Source organism: Oncorhynchus tshawytscha, linkage group LG14, assembly GCF_018296145.1.
Source record: "Oncorhynchus tshawytscha isolate Ot180627B linkage group LG14, Otsh_v2.0, whole genome shotgun sequence".
NCBI lineage: Eukaryota > Metazoa > Chordata > Actinopteri > Salmoniformes > Salmonidae > Oncorhynchus > Oncorhynchus tshawytscha.
Genome location: NC_056442.1, coordinates 59955511 through 59976679, shown reverse-complemented (window position 1 = coordinate 59976679; position 21169 = coordinate 59955511). Strand labels below are relative to the sequence as shown.

Here is a 21169-nt window from a genome sequence, read left to right as displayed (position 1 = left end):
TCATGGGCGCATCATAAACAAGCCTATTGAGGAAGTGACTACTGCATTGGTTGAATAGTTCTTGTCTGTTTATAGCATGGGGGGTCAAGGGATATAAAACCCAAACCCAGCATTACTCACACCACATCAGGGTCACCTGAAATTAGTATAACAAGCTAAAAGAAAATGACTTATGATGAGGTGAGTCTGGCTAACTGAATGCATTACATCCATGCAGGTCTGAGCAGATTATTTTTGTAAATGAGGATTGCCTCCAGAGCTAGAAATGTGGGTTTTCCATATCTGGTTGTTCTGATTCTTGAGTTAACAGGAGAAGAATATCCTTTTTTAATTTAAGGTTAAAACATGTTTTATTTAATGTGCACTGTATCCCATTACTTTAGAAAATGTAAATCTATTGAAATGAAACAGTAATATTCAATTGGTTAGTTTATTGTAATGGTGTTGACAGAATAAATGCTGTTTTAAATCCCTGTATTATTATTATTTATCTGTACAATGTGTAACCTTTATTTAACCTTTATTTAACTCGGCAAGTCCGTTAAGAAGAAATTCTTATTTACAGACTACTCCGGCCAAACCCGGACGACACTGGGCCAATTGTGCGCCGCCCTACGGGACTCCCAATCAGGGCCGGATGTGATACAGCTGGGATTACAGCCACTTAGATTCTGACCATGGCTAAAAAAATAGCTATTTCGTAACAACAATTGAATGATTGAATAGCGTAACCGGAAGGTTGCAAGTTCAAATCCCCGAGCTGACAAGGTACAAATCTGTCGTTCTGCCCCTGAACAGGCAGTTAACCCACTGTTCCTAGGCCGTCATTGAAAATAAGAATTTGTTCTTAACTGACTTGCCTAGTGAAATAAAGGTTAAATAAAATCATCAGAAGGGTGAATTGGTTACGGATGCCTGATCACAGATCCATGTACTACTTACTGTAAGAGAGGAAGTGAAAAATGTCTGCTGTCCTCCCTATTTCCTGTCTATTTGTGTTATAGCTCTACAGAGGAAAGACATACACAGATGTCCTCTCTTTTATACTGCTGGGCTTCCTCTTTCCTACCTCTTTTCACTGCACTTGTCCACACCAATTAAAAGCCATTAAGCCACAAAACATTTCACATTGAAACAATATCATTATCTTGTTATCTTGTCAAAGAGCTACAATGGACATTGACAGGATTTCAGGACTTCAAGCTGTGAGGTGTAAAGTAAAAGTACATCAATCAATACACAACAAAATATATAACTTTCACCAGCGAAACATGATTTACAATCTGCTTTTTAACCTGATTTTCACCCTGATTTTCAACCTGTTTTTCAACTTGTTTTTCAGGGCTCATTTGAGGACGGGGGTCTTTTCTATGGCTTTGATAACTACTCAGAATTGCTGGAGAGTCCTGACAACAGTAGCATTGATACTGAGTACACCTGTAATGACGGAGCAGGTCTCCAGCTGTTTCATACTGTGTTCCAACCCCTGGTCTACAGCCTGGTGTTCTTCCTGGGGCTGACAGGTACACATACACTTGTTTCATACTGTGTTCCAACCCCTGGTCTACAGCCTGGTGTTCTTCCTGGGGCTGACAGGTACACACACACCTGTTTCATATTGTGTTCCAACCCCTGGTCTACAGCCTGGTGTTCCTACGGGATCTTCCAATTGTCCAGGTATAACACTACCTAATAACAGTCTATGTGTATTATCTTATGGTTTATATTCCACCAGGTAACAGTCTTTATGTGTATTATCTTCTGGTTCCACCAGGTAACAGTCTGTGTATTATCTTCTGGTTCCACCAGGTAACAGTCTGTGTATTATCTTCTGGTTCCACCAGGTAACAGTCTGTGTATTATCTTCTGGTTCCACCAGGTAACAGTCTGTGTATTATCTTCTGGTTCCACCAGGTAACAGTCTGTGTATTATCTTCTGGTTCCACCAGGTAACAGTCTGTGTATTATCTTCTGGTTCCACCAGGTAACAGTCTTTATGTGTATTATCTTCTGGTTCCACCAGGTAACAGTCTTTATGTGTATTATCTTCTGGTTCCACCAGGTAACAGTCTGTGTATTATCTTCTGGTTCCACCAGGTAACAGTCTGTGTATTATCTTCTGGTTTATATTCCACCAGGTAACAGTCTGTGTATTATCTTCTGGTTTATATTCCACCAGGTAACAGTCTGTGTATTATCTTCTGGTTTATATTCCACCAGGTAAGTCTGTGTATTATCTTCTGGTTTATATTCCACCAGGTAACGGGCTGATGTTAACGGTGCTGCTGAAACGCCGTGGCCTCCTGCGGATCACAGAGATCTATCTATTACACCTGGGCCTGGCTGATCTGATGCTGCTAGCCACCTTCCCCTTCGCACTGGCACAGGTGTCCTTGGGGGTGGTGTTCGGAGACGTCCTGTGTAAACTGATTGGGCTGATGAACCGACTCAACTTCCTTTGTGGGAGTCTCCTCCTGGCATGTATCGGCTTCGACCGTTACCTGGCCATCGTGCATGCCATCACCAGCCTCCAGAGCCGACGCCCCAGGAACGTACACCTCACCTGCCTGGCACTGTGGCTCGTCTGTCTGGCCTTGTCTGCTCCCAATGCTGTGTTCCTGTCTGTAGGGGAGAGTCCCATAGACCCGACTCAGCTCTCATGCTTCTTCCACAGTCACGGTCTCCATGCAAACAACTGGGATCTGACGGTGGGTCCCCCTCAAACGGCTCAGCACTTAATTTCTCTGATCCAGTTATTTCATTGGCTTGTGACCTGGATGGAATCTCTCAGCCAGAGACAGGGAGGTAGACCTGGATGGAATCTCTCAGCCAGAGACAGGGAGTTAGACCTGGATGGAATCTCTCAGCCAGAGACAGGGAGTTAGACCTGGATGGAATCTCTCAGCCAGAGACAGGGAGTTAGACCTGGATGGAATCTCTCAGCCAGAGACAGGGAGTTAGACCGTCAAAGCAAAGAACAGATGCAGTTGTCAGACTTAGCCAGTAGGTGTTTTCAAATTACCAGTCTGTATCCCAAATGGCACTCTATTCACTATTGGTCAAAAGTGTATATAGGGAATAGGGTGCCATCTGGGATGGATCACTGGTGTCTCAATCTAGTGGGAGTAAACCAAGGGATGTATTTGTACCTCTGTTCCAGGAGCGGCTCCTGACCCACGTGCTGTGTTTCTTCCTGCCTCTCGGGGTCATGACCTACTGCTACGCTGCGGTGGCGGTCACCCTGCACCATAGCCAGAGAGGTCAGCGCAGCCTGGAGAAAGAGGGTGCCATCAGGCTGGCTGCACTAGTCACTGCTGTGTTCTGCCTGTGCTGGCTGCCCTACAACATCACCATGCTGGTGTGAACTGATTTATTCATTTATTGATTCATATGTTTCATTTCATTTATTTGACGATCAAAAAAAAAAGTTATGTAGTCAAGAACATGTAGAATATACTGTTTTTGTTTTTAAATCAACGATAACACAAAGTCACTGTGTGTGTATGAAATGGTCCCCTATTCCCTATATAGTGCACTACTCTTGACCAGAACCCTGGGTCCTATAATATAGTACAAAGTACATAGAACTATATAGTGCACTACTCTTGACCAGAACCCTGGGTCCTATAATATAGTACATAGAACTATATAGTGGCCCTGGTCAAAGAAGTGCAGTATAAACTGTAGGGAACATTGACTCCTCTCCACTGTGACGTTTAGGTGAAGACCCTGGTGGATCGGGGGTTGGACTCTGGTTTGAGCTGCCAGTCCCGGACTAGTTTGGATAAGGCCTTGGTGGTGACAGAGAGCCTGGGGTACACACACTGCTGCCTCAACCCGCTGCTGTACGCCTTCACTGGGGTACGGTTTCGACAGGATCTCCTGAGACTGCTGGCCCACTGAGTCTGTGGTAAAGGGGTGTACTCCGAGGGGACGGGAGTAAGACGTCAGCGTCATTCTCTAAAGGACTCACCACCACTAAAATCCTCATGTTGACCACCAGATTTTACTGTTACAACTAAGGTGAAAAGGTGTCTTACACCTCTTTCTTTAAAAGGATACTGACGGTTCATTCTGATCTTTGTATTAATTATGAGTAAAACTATTGTATTTTCAGCTTACAAATTAATTTTACAACTAAGAGCTGGGGGAGGGGGGGTACTGTTAGAGCTTGTGAATCATTAATCAACCCTCAGTATGACTAACCTCTATGGGGTTGTGGATCAATAATCAACCCTCAGTATGACTAACCTCTCTCTATGGGGTTGTAGATCAATAATCAACCCTCAGTATGTCTAACCTCTTTATGGGGTTGTGGATCAATAATCAACCCTCAGTATGTCTAACCTCTTTATGGGGTTGTGGATCAATAATCAACCCTCAGTATGTCTAACCTATCTGGGGTTGTGGATCAATAATCAACCCTCAGTATGACTAACCTCTCTGGGGTTGTGACAACATATTCACCTGCTTGTGCAAGCCTCATGTATATACTGACATACGGAGTCTTCCTTGATGGCAATAACCCAATGTTTGACAAACGCTTGTGCTTATAAACGTCTATTTGTGTGCTGGATAGTTTATAAACGTCTATTTGTGTTCTGGATAGTTTATAAACGTCTATTTGTGTTCTGGATAGTTTATAAACGTCTTTGTGTTCTGGATAGTTTATAAACGTCTTTGTGTTCTGGATAGTTTTCTAAAAGTGTGAGTGTAATATTGTTCTTTAGCCAATAGGCCTACATTGCCAATTATTGACTATATGTGAAATGTATTGAATTAAAAAATATATATAAATAAAATATGATTGAGTGCTTCCCAATGTTGTTCACACCAGCCAATCTTTATCCCCCTATGACTCATCAGATTGGTGACTACTGTGTATAAAAGTATAAACTACTGTGTTTAGAAGTATAAACTACTGGGTCTAGAAGTATAAACTACTGTGTCTAGAAGTATAAACTACTGTGTCTAGAAGTATAAACTACTGTGTCTAGAAGTATAAACTACTGTGTCTAGAAGTATAAACTACTGTGTCTAGAAGTATAAACTACTGTGTCTAGAAGTATAAACTACTGTGTTTAGAAGTATAAACTACTGTGTTTAGAAGTATAAACTACTGTGTTTAGAAGTATAAACTACTGTGTCTAGAAGTATAAACTACTGGGTCTAGAAGTATAAACTACTGTGTCTAGAAGTATAAACTACTGTGTCTAGAGTATAAACTACTATATCTAGAAGTATAAACTACTGTGTCCAACGTATAAACTACTGTGTTTAGAAGTACAAACTGTGTCTAAAGTATAAACTACCGTGTTTAGAAGTATTAACTACTATATCTAGAGTATAAACTACTGTGTCTAAATGTATAAACTACTGGGTCGAGGAGTATAAACTACTGGGTCGAGAAGTATAAACTACTGTGTCTAGAAGTATAAACTACTGTGTCTAAATGTATAAACTACTGGGTCGAGGAGTATTAGAAGTATAAACTACTGTGTCTAAATGTATAAACTACTGTGTCTGAAGTATAAACTGTGTCTAGAAGTATAAACTACTGGGTCGAGAAGTATAAACTACTGTATCTAAAGTATAAACTACTGTGTTTAGAAGTATAAACTACTGTGTCTAGAAGTATAAACTACTGGGTCGAGAAGTATAAACTACTGGGTCTAGAAGTATAAACTACTGTGTCTAAAGTATAAACTACTGTGTCTAGAAGTATAAACTACTGTGTCTAGAAGTATAAACTACTGTGTCCAACGTATAAACTACTGTGTTTAGAAGTATAAACTACTGTGTTTAGAAGTATAAACTACTGGGTCTAGAAGTATAAGCTACTGTGTCTAGAAGTATAAACTACTGGGTCTAGAAGTATAAACTACTGGGTCTAAAGTATAAACTACTGTGTCTAGAGTATAAACTACTATATCTAGAAGTATAAACTACTGTGTCCAACGTATAAACTACTGTGTTTAGAAGTACAAACTGTGTCTAAAGTATAAACTACCGTGTTTAGAAGTATTAACTACTGTGTCTAGAAGTATAAACTACTGTGTCTAAATGTATAAACTACTGGGTCGAGGAGTATAAACTACTGGGTCGAGAAGTATAAACTACTGTGTCTAAATGTATAAACTACTGTGTCTGAAGTATAAACTGTGTCTAGAAGTATAAACTACTGGGTCGAGAAGTATAAACTACTGTATCTAAAGTATAAACTACTGTGTTTAGAAGTATAAACTACTGTGTCTAGAAGTATAAACTACTGGGTCGAGAAGTATAAACTACTGGGTCTAGAAGTATAAACTACTGTGTCTAAAGTATAAACTACTGTGTCTAGAAGTATAAACTACTGGGTCTAGAAGTATAAACTACTGTGTCCAACGTATAAACTACTGTGTTTAGAAGTATAAACTGTTTCTAAAGTATAAACTACCGTGTTTAGAAGTATTAACCACTATATCTAGAGTATAAACTACTGTGTCTAAATGTATAAACTACTGTGCCGAGAAGAATAAACTACTGTGTTTAGAAGTATTAACTACTATATCTAGAGTATAAACTACTATATCTAGAAGTATACTACTGTGAGAGACGCAAGTCAGAGACGCAGACTCGGTCTCAACCTTTAAGTCTTTACTGAAGACTCATCTCTTCAGTGGGTCATATGATTGAGTGTAGTCTGGCCCAGGAGTGGGAAGGTGAACGGAAAGGCCCTGGAGCAACGAACCGCCCTTGCTGTCTCTGCCTGGCCGGTTCCCCTCTCTCCACTGGGATTTTCTGCCTCTAACCCTATTACAGGGGCTGGGTCACTGGCTTACTGGGGCTCTCTCATGCCGTCCCTGGAGGGGGTGCGTCACCTGAGTGGGTTGATTCACTGATGTGGTCATCCTGTCTGGGTTGGCGCCCCCCCTTGGGTTGTGCCATGGCAGAGATCTTTGTGGGCTATACTCAGCCTTGTCTCAGGATGGTAAGTTGGTGGTTGAAGATATCCCTCTAGTGGTGTGGGGGCTGTGCTTTGGCAAAGTGGGTGGGGTTATATCCTTCCTGTTTGGCCCTGTCCGGGGGTGTCCTCGGATGGGGCCACAGTGTCTCCTGACCCCTCCTGTCTCAGCCTCCAGTATTTATGCTGAAGTAGTTAATGTGTCAGGGGGCTAGGATCAGTTTGTTATATCTGGAGTACTTCTCCTGTCCTATTCAGTGTCCTGTGTGAATTCTCTAATTCTCTCTTTCTTTCTCTCTCTCGGAGGACCTGAGCCCTAGGACCATGCCCCAGGACTACCTGACATGATGACTCCTTGCTGTCCCCAGTCCACCTGGCCGTGCTGCTGCTCCAGTTTCAACTGTTCTGCCTTATTATTATACGACAATGCTGGTCATTTATGAACATTTGAACATCTTGGCCATGTTCTGTTATAATCTCCACCCAGCACAGCCAGAAGAGGACTGGCCACCCCACATAGCCTGGTTCCTCTCTAGGTTTATTCCTAGGTTTTGGCCTTTCTAGGGAGTTTTTCCTAGCCACCGTGCTTCTACACCTGCATTGCTTGCTGTTGGGGGTTTTAGGCTGGGTTTCTGTACAGCACTTTGAGATATCAGCTGATGTACGAAGGGCTTTATAAATACATTTGATTTGATTTGATTTAGACTAACATACTATACAGGTAGACTAGTAGACTAACAGACTATACAGGTAGACTAACAGAGTAAACTACTGTGTCTAGAGTATAAACTACTGTCTCTAGAGTATAAACTACTGTGTCTAGAGTATAAACTACTGTGTCTAGAGTATAAACTACTGTGTCTAGAGTATAAACTACTGTGTCTAGAGTATAAACTACTGTGTCTAGAGTATAAACTACTGTGTCCAACGTATAAACTACTGTGTCTAGAGTATAAACTACTGTGTCCAACGTATAAACTACTGTGTCTAGAGTATAAACTACTGTGTCTAGAGTATAAACTACTGTGTCTAGAAGAAGAGAAGTATGAACTGCTGTCTAAAGAATAAACTACCGTGTCTGAAGTATAAAATACATAAAAGGTCAATGACTCCAACACAATGACATGGATAGAGTTCTTTCATATTTTGGACTTCTATTAAAACACAGTTATACAGAACATTTGCAAACAATCACAAATTGCATCTTATATACAGCAACTATATATATATATCATATATATTTGTATATATATATCATATATATTTATATATTCCAGTTTGGTAGCCGGAGGAGAAAAATAATCAGTGATATCAAACATATATAAACCAATAGGCTTTGCCTCACAACCGTAAACCTTGTCCAAAACCAATACAGTCATCTGTGAAATATAGGCTCCATATTTTACAGACATTGTAGAAAATGGCTTTAGATATCTTTATTAAACCGTTGTCATGACAGCTCTTCAATATTATTATTCTTATTTGTATCAGTTTTTACTCCAAACAATATGAAGATTATCAATCGATGTTTAACCATTCGAAGCAATAATAACAGTATTAACATGATGAAAACATATGAGACAATGAAAAAACACCCTATTGAAAAGAAGGTTTTTACAGTAATTCTGCATCCCAAACACACTATGTAGTGAATAGGGGGCCATTTTGACCACAGACATGTAGCAGGAGGCTGTTGGATCAGGAGGATCAGCAGGGCATGTTAGCCAGGGCCGTAGCCTAGGGGACTGTCCAGGGACATACCTCTCTGTCTGAGTGGCCCCTGGGAGCCAGGGCCAATGCCGGGGCCCATCATCCCACCCTGGGGGTGTGGGGGGCCCGGTCCCATCATGGGGCCCTGAGGGGACATGAGGGATCCCCCCTGCTGGCCGAATGGGTCCCCAGGGAGGCCCATACTTCTCTGCTTAGCCTGCATCAGCATGAGGTTCTGCTGGGCCATTAGGCTGTGTTGTTGGGAAGACATCATGGATGGGTGGGGCTGGGGGCCAAGGTGGCCTCCGTGGAGGAGGCTGTTCGCCATCATGGCCTGCTGTTGAAGCTGTTGCTGGGTGGGGCCTGGCCCCATACCTGTCCTCCCCATCATGTGTCCAGGATGCATCATGTGACCACCCGGACCCCCCATGCCCCTGGATCCCCCCTGGGGCATCCCCGCCATACCATGTCTACCCATCCCGCAGTGGGAGGGGTGGGGGGGCAGCTGCTGTTCTGCCATCATGTTCTGCAGGTTAGCAATGTGAGGGTTGGAGGAGGGGGCATTGCTGTGAGGGCCAGGGGCAGAGAGCTGTTTCAGGAGCTGTGGAGGAGGGGGGCCAGGGCCCTGGGAGCCAGGCTGGCCCTGGTGGGGGTTAGGGTGGTTCCCCTGGCCCTGCTGGACCCCGGACATGCCCTCTGCCTTGGGGAAATACTGTAGGGTGGAGGAGGGCTTGTCAGAGGGGATGATACGAGACAGGTCGAACTCCGGGATGCCAGAGTGGGTCGGTCGGATGACGTCACTCAGGTCGGGGCCGTCGGGGCCCAAAAAGGAGTCCGAGGGGTGGGGGCCGCGCTGGTGGGGGTGGGACATGCCCTTACTGAGCATGTGCTGCAGCTGCTGGGGGGGGAGAACATCTTCTGGGTTCTGTTGGGAGAACTGGGGGGGCATACCGCCCAGAGGGGAGTGCATGGGGCCTCCGTGAGAGGGGTGCTGCATGCGAGGGAACCCTCCCATCTGGTTTTGGGGGTGCATGGGGGACAAGCTGTACCCCATCCTGTCCATGGGTCCCCCTCCGGCGCCCATCATGGCAGGGTTCATACCGTTCAGGCCCATTGGGTTGGGGGACAGCTGGCCACTGTGGGGCCCAATGGAACTCTGGGACAGCATCATAGAGCCCTGATGGTTCCCTGGGTTACCTGATAGTAGACAGAGCAAGAGAGAGAGAGACCGTGACAAACAAACAGACAGAGAGAGGATTATCACTATTTACTAAACAGGACAATTCATTGAATAACAATAACATGTAAATGAACATGCCCAATTTTATCACAAAATGTTATATCTGATATGTATTAAGAGACAATTCAAATAAAATGTTATATCTGATATGTATTAAGAGACAATAAAACATTTAAAAAAATAATAATAATAATAATTGCTTTCTCACAATCATGGAAATACAGAAAGATTGTTATACAAAAATGGTAGATTTAATCAAATATGGGTTACGTCTTGACTTTGACCAAGACAAGTGGTCAGCGTACCTCCGATGTTGACTCCGGACAGCAGAGGGCGATCTGGCATCATCTCGTCATCGGAGGTGGCAATGGTCTTGATAGCGTCGTGGTAGAGTGGGGTGGAGCTAGGCATGGCATACTTGGACATCTGTGACATAATGAGGGAGAGTGGGTTCTGAGTAGGAGGGTTGTCTGGCGATGAGGTGAAGGGCATGCTGGGAGCCATGGAACCAGGCTGGCTGATAGGGGTGGAGTTAGAACTCCTGGGGGGCAGTGATGGTCCTATCAGGGACGCACAAGACCAAGATCAATCAAACAATCAAAGAATCAAGAACACCAAAAAAACAGAGAGAAAGATCTTTAGTATCCAAAAATAGCGATTTAGTTTCCAACGCAACATGCAGATAAAATATTTTACTCTGTTACAAAGTTACAATTCTGTTAAAATTGTTTGATTTGTAATTTTTTTGTAAAAGATCGACACAAAATGCTCTGTAATGTCAAAATGGAAAAACCTTGATTAGATAAGTATTCAGAATACATGTTAGAAACACCTTCAGCATTAATTACAGCTGTTGAGTATTTATTATGGACCCCCATTAGTTCCTGTCAAGGCAGCAGCTACTCTTCCTGGGGTTTATTATGGATCCCCATTAGTTCTGCCAAGGCAGCAGCTACTCTTCCTGGGGTTTATTATGGATCCCCGTTAGTTCCTGCCAAGGCAGCAGCTACTCTTCCTGGGGTTTATTATGGACCCCCATTAGCTTCCTGTCAAGGCAGCAGCTACTCTTCCTGGGGTTTATTATGGATCCCCATTAGTTCCTGCCAAGGCAGCAGCTACTCTTCCTGGGGCTTATTATGGATCCCCATTAGTTCCTGCCAAGGCAGCAGCTTCTCTTCCTGGGGTTTATTATGGATCCCCATTAGTTCCTGCCAAGGCAGCAGCTACTCTTCCTGGGGTTTATTATGGATCCCCATTAGTTCCTGCCAAGGCAGCAGCTACTCTTCCTGGGGTTTATTATGGATCCCCATTAGTTCCTGCCAAGGCAGCAGCTACTCTTCCTGGGGTTTATTATGTATAACCATTAGTTCCTGCCAAGGCAGCAGCTACTCTTCCTGGGGTTTATTATGGATCCCCATTAGTTCCTGTCAAGGCAGCAGCTACTCTTCCTGGGGTTTATTATGGATCCCCATTAGTTCCTGTCAAGGCAGCAGCTACTCTTCCTGGGGTTTATTATGGATCCCCATTAGTTCCTGTCAAGGCAGCAGCTACTCTTCCTGGGGTTTATTATGGATCCACATTAGTTCTTGCCAAGGCAGCAGCTACTCTTCCTGGGGTTTATTATGGATCCCCATTAGTTCCTGCCAAGGCAGCAGCTACTCTTCCTGGGGTTTATTATGGATCCCCATTAGTTCTTGCCAAGGCAGCAGCTTCTCTTCCTGGGGTTTATTATGGATCCCCATTAGTTCCTGCCAAGGCAGCAGCTACTCTTCCTGGGGTTTATTATGGATCCCAATTAGTTCCTGTCAAGGCAGCAGCTACTCTTCCTGGGGTTTATTATGGATCCCCATTAGTTCCTGCCAAGGCAGCAGCTACTCTTCCTGGGGTTTATTATGGATATCCCCATTAGTTCCTGCCAAGGCAGCAGCTACTCTTCCTGGGGTTTATTATGGATCCCCATTAGTTCCTGTCAAGGCAGCAGCTACTCTTCCTGGGGTTTATTATGTATCCCCATTAGTTCCTGCCAAGGCAGCAGCTACTCTTCCTGGGGTTTATTATGGATCCCCATTAGTTCCTGCCAAGGCAGCAGCTACTCTTCCGGGGTTTATTATGGATCCCCATTAGTTCCTGTCAACGCAGCAGCTACTCTTCCTGGGGTTTATTATGGATCCCCATTAGTTCCTGTCAAGGTAGCAGCTACTCTTCCTGGGGTTTATTATGGATCCCCATTAGTTCCTGTCAAGGTAGCAGCTACTCTTCCTGGGGTTTATTATGGATCCCCATTAGTTCCTGTCAAGGCAGCAGCTACTCTTCCTGGGGTTTATTATGGATCCCCATTAGTTCCTGTCAAGGCAGCAGCTACTCTTCCTGGGGTTTATTATGGATCCCCATTAGTTCCTGCCAAGGCAGCAGCTACTCTTCCTGGGGTTTATTATGGATCCCCATTAGTTCCTGCCAAGGCAGCAGCTACTCTTCCTGGGGTTTATTATGGATCCCCATTAGTTCCTGTCAAGGCAGCAGCTACTCTTCCTGGGGTTTATTATGGATCCCCATTAGTTCCTGTCAAGGCAGCAGCTACTCTTCCTGGGGTTTATTATGGATCCCCATTAGTTCCTGCCAAGGCAGCAGCTACTCTTCCTGGGGTTTATTATGGATCCCCATTAGTTCCTGTCAAGGCAGCAGCTACTCTTCCTGGGGTTTATTATGGATCCCCATTAGTTCCTGTCAAGGCAGCAGCTACTCTTCCTGGGGTTTATTATGGATCCCCATTAGTTCCTGCCAAGGCAGCAGCTACTCTTCCTGGGGTTTATTATGGCCCCATTAGTTCCTGTCAAGGCAGCAGCTACTCTTCCTGGGGTTTATTATGGATCCCCATTAGTTCCTGCCAAGGCAGCAGCTACTCTTCCTGGGGTTTATTATGGATCCCCATTAGTTCCTGCCAAGGCAGCAGCTACTCTTCCTGGGGTTTATTATGGATCCCCATTAGTTCCTGCCAAGGCAGCAGCTACTCTTCCTGGGGTTTATTATGGATCCCCATTAGTTCCTGCCAAGGTAGCAGCTACTCTTCCTGGGGTTTATTATGGATCCCCATTAGTTCCTGCCAAGGCAGCAGCTACTCTTCCTGGGGTTTATTATGGATCCCCATTAGTTCCCCTGCCAAGGCAGCAGCTACTCTTCCTGGGGTTTATTATGGATCCCCATTAGTTCCTGTCAAGGCAGCAGCTACTCTTCCTGGGGTTTATTATGGATCCCCATTAGTTCCTGTCAAGGCAGCAGCTACTCTTCCTGGGGTTTATTATGGATCCCCATTAGTTCCTGCCAAGGCAGCAGCTACTCTTCCTGGGGTTTATTATGGATCCCCATTAGTTCCTGCCAAGGCAGCAGCTACTCTTCCTGGGGTTCATTATGGATCCCCATTAGTTCCTGCCAAGGTAGCAGCTACTCTTCCTGGGGTTTATTATGGATCCCCATTAGTTCCTGCCAAGGCAGCAGCTACTCTTGCTGGGGTTTATTATGGATCCCCATTAGTTCCTGTCAAGGCAGCAGCTACTCTTCCTGGGGTTTATTATGGATCCCCATTAGTTCCTGCCAAGGCAGCAGCTACTCTTCCTGGGGTTTATTATGGATCCCCATTAGTTCCCGCCAAGGCAGCAGCTACTCTTCCTGGGGTTTATTATGGATCCCCATTAGTTCCTGTCAAGGTAGCAGCTACTCTTCCTGAGGTTTATTATGGATCCCCATTAGTTCCTGGGGTCCAGCAACATTAAGGCAGTTATACATCATTTTAAAAACATTACAATACATTCACAGATTTCACAACACACTGTGTGCCCTCAGGCCCCTACTCCACCACTACCACATATCTACAACACACTGTGTGTCCTCAGGCCTCTACTCCACCACTACCACATATCTACAACACACTGTGTGCCCTCAGGCCCCTACTCCACCACTACCACATATCTACAACACACTGTGTGTCCTCAGGCCCCTACTCCACCACTACCACATATCTACAACACACTGTGTGCCCTCAGGCCCCTACTCCACCACTACCACATATCTACAACACACTGTGTCCCCTCAGGCCCCTACTCCCCCACTACCACATATCTACAACACACTGTGTGTCCTCAGGCCTCTACTCCACCACTACCACATATCTACAACACACTGTGTGCCCTCAGGCCCCTACTCCACCACTACCACATATCTACAACACACTGTGTGTCCTCAGGCCTCTACTCCACCACTATCACATATCTACAACACACTGTGTGCCCTCAGGCCCCTACTCCACCACTACCACATATCTACAACACACTGTGTGCCCTCTCCACCACTACCACATATCTACAACACTACTACTCCACCACTACCACATATCTACAACACACTGTGTTCCCTCAGGCCCCTACTCCACCACTACCACATATCTACAACACACTGTGTGCCCTCAGGCCCCTACTCCACCACTACCACATATCTACAGTACTACATCCATGTGTATGTATAGTGTGTGTGTGTGTGTCTGTGCCTATGTTTGTGTTGCTTCACAGTCCCCGCTGTTCCATAAGGTGTTTTTTAATCAGTTTTGAAATCTGATTCTACTGCTGATTCAGTTACCTGTGGAATAGAGTTCCATGTAGTCATGTCTCTATGTCGTACTGTGGAATAGAGTTCCATGTAGTCATGGCTCTATGTAGTACTGTGGAATAGAGTTCCATGTAGTCATGGCTCTATGTAGTACTGTGGAATAGAGTTCCATGTAGTTATGGCTCTATGTAGTACTGTGGAATAGAGTTCCATGTAGTCATGGCTCTATGTAGTACTGTGGAATAGAGTTCCATGTGGTCATGGCTCTATGTAGTACTGTGGAATAGAGTTCCATGTAGTCATGGCTCTATGTAGTACTGTGCTCCTCCCATAGTCTGTTCTGGACTTGGGGCCTGTGAAGATACCTCTGGTGGCATGTATTGTGGGGTATGTATGGGTGTCTGAGCTGTGTGCCAGTAGTTTAGACAGACCGCTCGGGGAATTCAACCAACACCTCTCATAAATAAAAGTAGTAATGAAGTCAATCTCTCCTCTACTTTGAACCAGGAGGGATTGACATGCAAATTATTCATGTTAGCTCTCTGTGTACATTAGAGGGCCAGCCGTGCTGCCCTCGTCTGAGACAGCCGTGCTGCCCTCGTCTGAGACAGCCGTGCTGCCCTCGTCTGAGACAGCCGTGCTGCCCTGGTCTGAGACAGCCGTGCTGCCCTGGTCTGAGCCAAATGTAATTTTTCTGTCCTTTTTTGTGGCACCTGACCACATGACTGAACAGTAGTCCAGGTGGGACAAAACTAGGGCCTGTAGGACCTGCCTTGTTGATAGTGTTGTTAAGAAGGTAGAAACTAGGGCCTGTAGGACCTGCCTTGTTGATAGTGTTGTTAAGAAGGTAGAAACTAGGGCCTGTAGGACCTGCCTTGTTGATAATGTTGTTAAGAAGGTAGAAACTGGGCCTGTAGGACCTGCCTTGTTGATAATGTTGTTAAGAAGGTAGACCTGCCTTGTTGATAGTGCCTGTTAAGGAGGCAGAGCAGTGCTTTATCATGGACAGACTTCTCCCCTCTTAGCTTGTTGATCAATATGTTTTGACCAGGACAGTTTACAAGTTACTCTAAGCAGTTGGGGCCCAGGACACCTAAACCAGGGCCGATGTCACAGGAACCAACAAGATTCAAAGACAACAAGTGTTGTTACAATCCAAGGTACTCCATCCAGGGCCTAGGACCTGCCAGGGTTGATAGTCCAGGGTTACTCCATCCAGAGCAGTCCAGTTTAGTCATGGACAGACTTCTCCCCATGTTAGCTGACAAGATGTAGTTGAGGTTTAGTGAATGATTTCTCCTAAAATATGATTTTGACCTGATATTTATGATATTTGTTAAAGCCACCCTAGGGCCTATGCAGCTGACTCTGTTCAGTGTTGTCAATTTGTTTACTGTAAAATAGCATTGAGTATTTCTGGTCAAACAGTCATTTGTTAAGAAGTTTACTAAGGGTTGGTAACAGCATTGATTGGTCAAACACCATTTTTTCCAGAAGTTTACTAAGGGTTGGTGTTGATTGGTCGGCAGTTTGAGCCAGTGAAGGCAGAGCAGTGGGGCTTTACTATTCTTGGGTAGTGGAATGACTTTAGCTTCCCTCCAGGCCTGAGGGCACACACTCTCTAGTAGGCTTAAATTGAAGATGTGGCAAATTTTTTCCAGGAGTTTGGCAATATGGTCTGCTATTATCCTCAGTAATTGAGCCAAAAAGTGGAAAGCTTTACTATTCTTGGGAGTGGAATGACTTTATAGCTTCCCAGCAATGTTCCAACATCTAGTGGAAAGCCTTCCCAGAAGAGTGGAGGCTGTTATAGCAGCAATGTTCCAACATCTAGTGGAAAGCCTTGGAGGCTGTTATAGCAGCAAGAAGAGTCCCAGAAGGAGGCTGTTATAGCAGCAATGTTCCAACATCTAGTGGAAAGCCTTCCCAGAAGAGTGGAGGCTGTTATAGCAGCAATGTTCCAACATCTAGTGGAAAGCCTTCCCAGAAGAGTGGAGGCTGTTATAGCAGCAATGTTCCAACATCTAGTGGAAAGCCTTCCCAGAAGAGTGGAGGCTGTTATAGCAGCAATGTTCCAACATCTAGTGGAAAGCCTTCCCAGAAGAGTGGAGGCTGTTATAGCAGCAATGTTCCAACATCTAGTGGAAAGCCTTCCCAGAAGAGTGGAGGCTGTTATAGCAGCAAAGCGGGGACCAACTCCATATTAATGGCCATGATTTTGGAATGAGATGTTCGACGAGCAGGAGTCCACATACTTTTGGTAATGTACTGTATATACATTCATAACTTGATCATGTTTAAAGATATATTTAATGTCTGATTTGTTATTGTTACCCATCTACCAATCACTGTCTCTCTTTATGAGGCTTTCGAAAGAGCTCCCTGGTCTTTGTAGTTGAATCTGTGCTTGAAATTCAATACTTAACCGAGGGACCCTTACAGATATTTTAGGACCCCCTGATAGTCATTCATGAAATCATGTCGCCCCCTATCACTTCAGAGTGAATCCATATAACTTAAAGATTTGTAAAGCCACGTTTTACTCCTGAACTAATTTTTGTCTAAACAAAAAGGTGCTGAATATTCATATTTATTATTTATTCATACTTACTAAAACACTTCTGCCATGACTATATTTTAGTTATAAAAAATAAAAAAGTATTACATTTGTAAAAAAAAGTAGAAATTTGTTTTCACTTTGATATTATAGAGTATTTTCTGTAGATAGTAACAACAAAATGTGGAGACAATTCAACTGGGTGTCTACTTTTGGTGCGGCAGGAAGCCTAGTGGTTAGAGGCAGGAAGCCTAGTGGTTAGAGGCAGGAAGCCTAGTGGTTAGAGGCAGGAAGCCTAGTGGTTAGAGGCAGGAAGCCTAGTGGTTAAAGCATTGGACTAGTAACCAAAAGGTTGCTAGATTGAATCCCCGAGCTGACAAGGTAAAAATCTGCCATTTTGCCCCCTGAACAAGGCAGTTAAGCTTCAGAATTTGTTCCTAACTGACTAGTTAGATAAAAAAAACTTTCTTCAGGCCCCTGATCTGAAGGAGTGATTACAGACAGGCTATAGTAAAATTTAGTGATAGTTCTTATCAGGGTGCCATCTGGGACATATCCTGTGTCTAGTTCTTACCAGTCTCTGTGGAGCTGCTGCCTCCGTTCCCCAGCCCCTTCCCACTGCTAAGTCCCCCAGGGCTGGGTAGAGCGGTCTTCGGAGAGGATGTCCACCCTGGAGACGACACCATGGCTGGAGACTTCAGACGTCCAGGGGAGTCTGAGGGGGAGCGCATACCCAGGGAGGGGCCCATCACCTGGGGAGACTTCATGGAGGAAGAGGAGGGGGTCCCGGCCCCAGAGGCAGGGGGTAGGGGGTGTTGCTGGCTCTGAGGACCCCCAGCAGAGGATAACTGAGAGGGGGACTTAAGTCCCGCGGCGGGGGAGTTCATGAGAGGCGATGGCTCCTGGTTAAGGGATGGAGACTTGAGCTGGTGAGGGGGAGGGGGCATCGCCGGGGAGACCATACCGGGGTTCACGTTGATGGACAGGTCCGAAGGGTGGTGGGGGCCGAGGTCTGCGCCCCGGGGTCCCCCACCATCACCACCACCCATGGGCATGTGGCTGAGGCGAGACGTACCCCCCATGTGAGGCCCCCCACCATGCTGGTCAGGCAAGCCGAACATGTTAGCCCCGGGCCCCTGGAGGTAACCCCCATCACCTCCTCCCGGTCCCCCAGGGAAGGGCCCCTGGTTGGGGAAGTGGAGCGGGCCGTCTGGTCCCTGGAGCATCACTTTACTCCCTCCATGTCCTGCATCATTCTGGGCGGCCCGGATCCGAGCGATGTCCTCTTGGCTCAGCAAGTCCCTTAAAGGACCCTCTAGTGGCCCTCCTCCTCCTCCTCCTCTTCCTCCTCCTCTCAGCATCATCTGCTGGTTCATCATGTGAACGTTCATGTTCATCCCTCCGGGGCCGAGAGACGAGTCTACCAGATCTCTCATCTGGGGTCCCCCTCCTCCTACACCACCGCCCGGGGACCCCATCATCTCCCTGGATCCTAGGAAGTCCATGGGGTCCCCCCTTGATCCTGGCCCTCTGCCCATCCCCTGGTTGGGGAACCCCCCTGGCCCCTCCATCATCCTGGGGCCCCCCATACCCTGTTGTTGGACTATCCTCTCCAGCTCCAGGTGGTGGAGCCCCTGTAGCTGCCTCTTCTCCATGATGCGGAACATATCTTCCCGGGTCAGCATGCGCTCAGGGTCACCCTGCATGTGTTGGGGGGGTCCCCCACCTGACCCCCCATGGTAGAATGGCCCCCTGCCACCACCCATCATGTTGGGGGGCAGGTCCTCTATCCACATGCCTGGCCTGGCTGCCCGCTGGGGGCTGAGACCCTCGATGGATAACACCCCTCCAGGACTGCTTGGGAAACCCCCCCCCCCAGGGGGAACCCTCTGCATCTGGCCCAGGAACCGTGGCCCCCGGGGCCCCTCCTGGTGCATGTCTATCATCCGAGGGTTACCGGGCCCCATTCCTCCCGGTCCCATCCCTCCCGGACCCATCATGGGCCCTCCGGGCCCCCAATGCTGCTCCCCAGACTTGCTGTGGTATGGCGGAGGGGGACCCCTCATCATAACCGGGGCACCCATCTCCTGCATCAATCTGAAGTGCTGTGGGTGTGTGTGAGGGTTAGGCTGAAGCTCCTCCTGCCTTCTCTTCTCCTGGTAATAATCCTCCTGCAGCTGCCTCCAGGCCACCTGCTCTGGGGTCAGTCCGTCAGGACCCAAGAGGGTCCCCATGTCCAGGCCCCCGGGGGAGTGGAGGTGGCGGTCGGGGTGGTGGGGACCCCCCATGGGAGAGCCGTCCATCCCCCCTGCCCCCCCCAGATGCTGCGCCTGGGAGATGATGGACCTGAGAGGCTCCTCGTACTTCTTCATCTTGCCCATAGGGGGAAGCAACATGTTGTTAGCATTGTTGTTATTATTACCGCTATTCTCCGCGTCCTCCTGCGGACCGCCGCCACTACCTTCTGTGTTAATGTTGTTTACATTGTTGGGGTTGTTGTTGGGGCCTGGTGGCTCTCCGGCGCCCCCTGCTGTCCCGGAGCGGAGCAAAAGCCTCTCGATGTCCCTGAGGGTCTGTAGAGACCTCTCTCTGTGTTCCAGCTGTTCTTTAGACAGACCCCCGTCTCCTCCATTACCCCCCGGACCACCCCTCGCCCCCACGTCGATCTGCAGGTGGGCTGAGAGCACCGAGGGGCTACCCGACGGAGACACCCCCGCACTGGGGTGAGGCAGCACCCCTTTCCCCTCCCCTCCACGACCTCCACCCCCAGGGCCTGGGCCAGAAGGTATAGGTGCAACAGCGTTCCCTGGCTGGTGGGAGGGAGTACTGCTAATGTTATTGGAGGCTCCAAGACCCCCCGGTCTGCTCTGGGGGGGCTCAGAGTCGGGGTGTCCCGTGGAAGAGGGTGTCCTGCTTCCCGCAGCCTGAAGGTGGCTCCCTACCACAGAGGCCGGTCTGGGGGTGCCGCTCTGGGACTTGGGGGTGCCCATGGGAGGGGTGCTGCTGGAGCTCAGCTGCCCTGACAGACTGGGATGTTTCCCTGATGGGGCACACTGTGGGAGAGGAGAGGCAGGGGGAGGGGAGAGGCAGGGGGAGGGGAGAGGCAGGGGGAGGGGAGAGGCAGGGGGAGGGGAGAGGCAGGGGGAGGGGGGGCAGGGGGAGGGGAGAGGCAGGGGGGGAGGCAGGGGGAGGGGAGAGGCAGGGGGAGGGGAGAGGCAGGGGGAGGGGAGAGGCAGGGGGAGGGGAGAGGCAGGGGGAGGGGAGAGGGGGAGGGGAGAGGCAGGGGGAGGGGAGAGGCAGGGGGAGGGGAGAGGCAGGGGAGAGAAAGACAGGGGAAGGGGAGACAGATCAGATAACTATTACAGGTTGTTAATAAACCCTTCTCATAATACATTTTAAAGGTTCAGAAATGACAAGTATTAAAGAGTTACACTGTTCGGTAGCGTTACACTGTTCGGTAGCGTTACACTGTTCGGTAGCGTTACACTGTTCGGTAGCGTTACACTGTTCGGTAGCGTTACACTGTTCGGTAGTGTTACACTGTTCGGTAGTGTTACCGACACCTGTATACTCATGGAGACTTTAAGCAAAGCATTGCATATCTGAAGCAAAACACAGCCTGTCGCCACACCAAACTGGAAGTATTCCGACTAGCTTGGAAAGACAGTACCGTGCAGTACCGAAGAGCCCTTACTGCTGCTCGATCATCCTATTTTTCTAACTTAATTGAGGAAAATAAGAACAATCCGAAATTCCTTTTTGATACTGTCGCAAAGCTAACTAAAAAGCAGCATTCCCCAAGAGAGGATGACTTTCACTTTAGCAGTGATAAATTCATGAACTTCTTTGAGGAAAATATTATGATTATTAGAAAGCAAATTACGGACTCCTCTTTAAATCTGCGTATTCCTTCAAAGCTCAGTTGTCCTGAGTCTGCACAACTCTCCCAGGACATAGGATCAAGAGAGACGCTCAAGTGTTTTAGTAATATATCTCTTGACACAATGATGAAAATAATCATGGCCTCTAAACCTTCAAGCTGCATACTGGACCCTATTCCAACTAAACTACTGAAAGAGCTGCTTCCTGTGCTTGGCCCTCCTATGTTGAACATAATAAA

General features: G+C 46.9%; 2 protein-coding genes across 6 annotated transcripts in view; one reads left to right on the top strand and one right to left on the bottom strand.

Annotated features, from left to right (window-relative positions):
- The first annotated feature begins 92 nt into the window (after positions 1–92).
- Positions 93–4822, top strand: LOC112237532 (C-X-C chemokine receptor type 5). Of its 2 annotated transcripts, XM_042297781.1 has the most exons (6): positions 93–180; positions 1343–1489; positions 1563–1596; positions 2260–2708; positions 3161–3358; positions 3721–4822. In XM_042297781.1, exons 1-6 carry the CDS (start codon positions 166–168, stop codon positions 3901–3903), a joined length of 1026 nt encoding a protein of 341 aa, XP_042153715.1. In that variant the 5' UTR covers positions 93–165; the 3' UTR covers positions 3904–4822. The 2 variants fall into 2 exon arrangements, with proteins under 2 accessions (XP_042153715.1, XP_042153714.1); XM_042297780.1 differs by lacking the exon at positions 1563–1596 and having other exon boundaries at positions 1343–1523.
- A 3246-nt stretch (positions 4823–8068) lies between these two features.
- bcl9l (bcl9 like) overlaps positions 8069–21169 on the bottom strand; it is a 95945-nt gene continuing 82844 nt past the window's right edge. For all 4 annotated transcript variants that reach the window (XM_042297773.1, XM_042297774.1, XM_042297775.1 and 1 more), the window contains 3 exons: positions 17624–20102; positions 10202–10456; positions 8069–9853 (listed from right to left, as the gene is read on the bottom strand). In XM_042297773.1, the coding sequence (XP_042153707.1) occupies positions 8667–9853; positions 10202–10456; positions 17624–20102 (3921 nt within the window). In that variant the 3' untranslated portion in view covers positions 8069–8666. The remainder of the gene's footprint in view (positions 9854–10201; positions 10457–17623; positions 20103–21169) is intronic.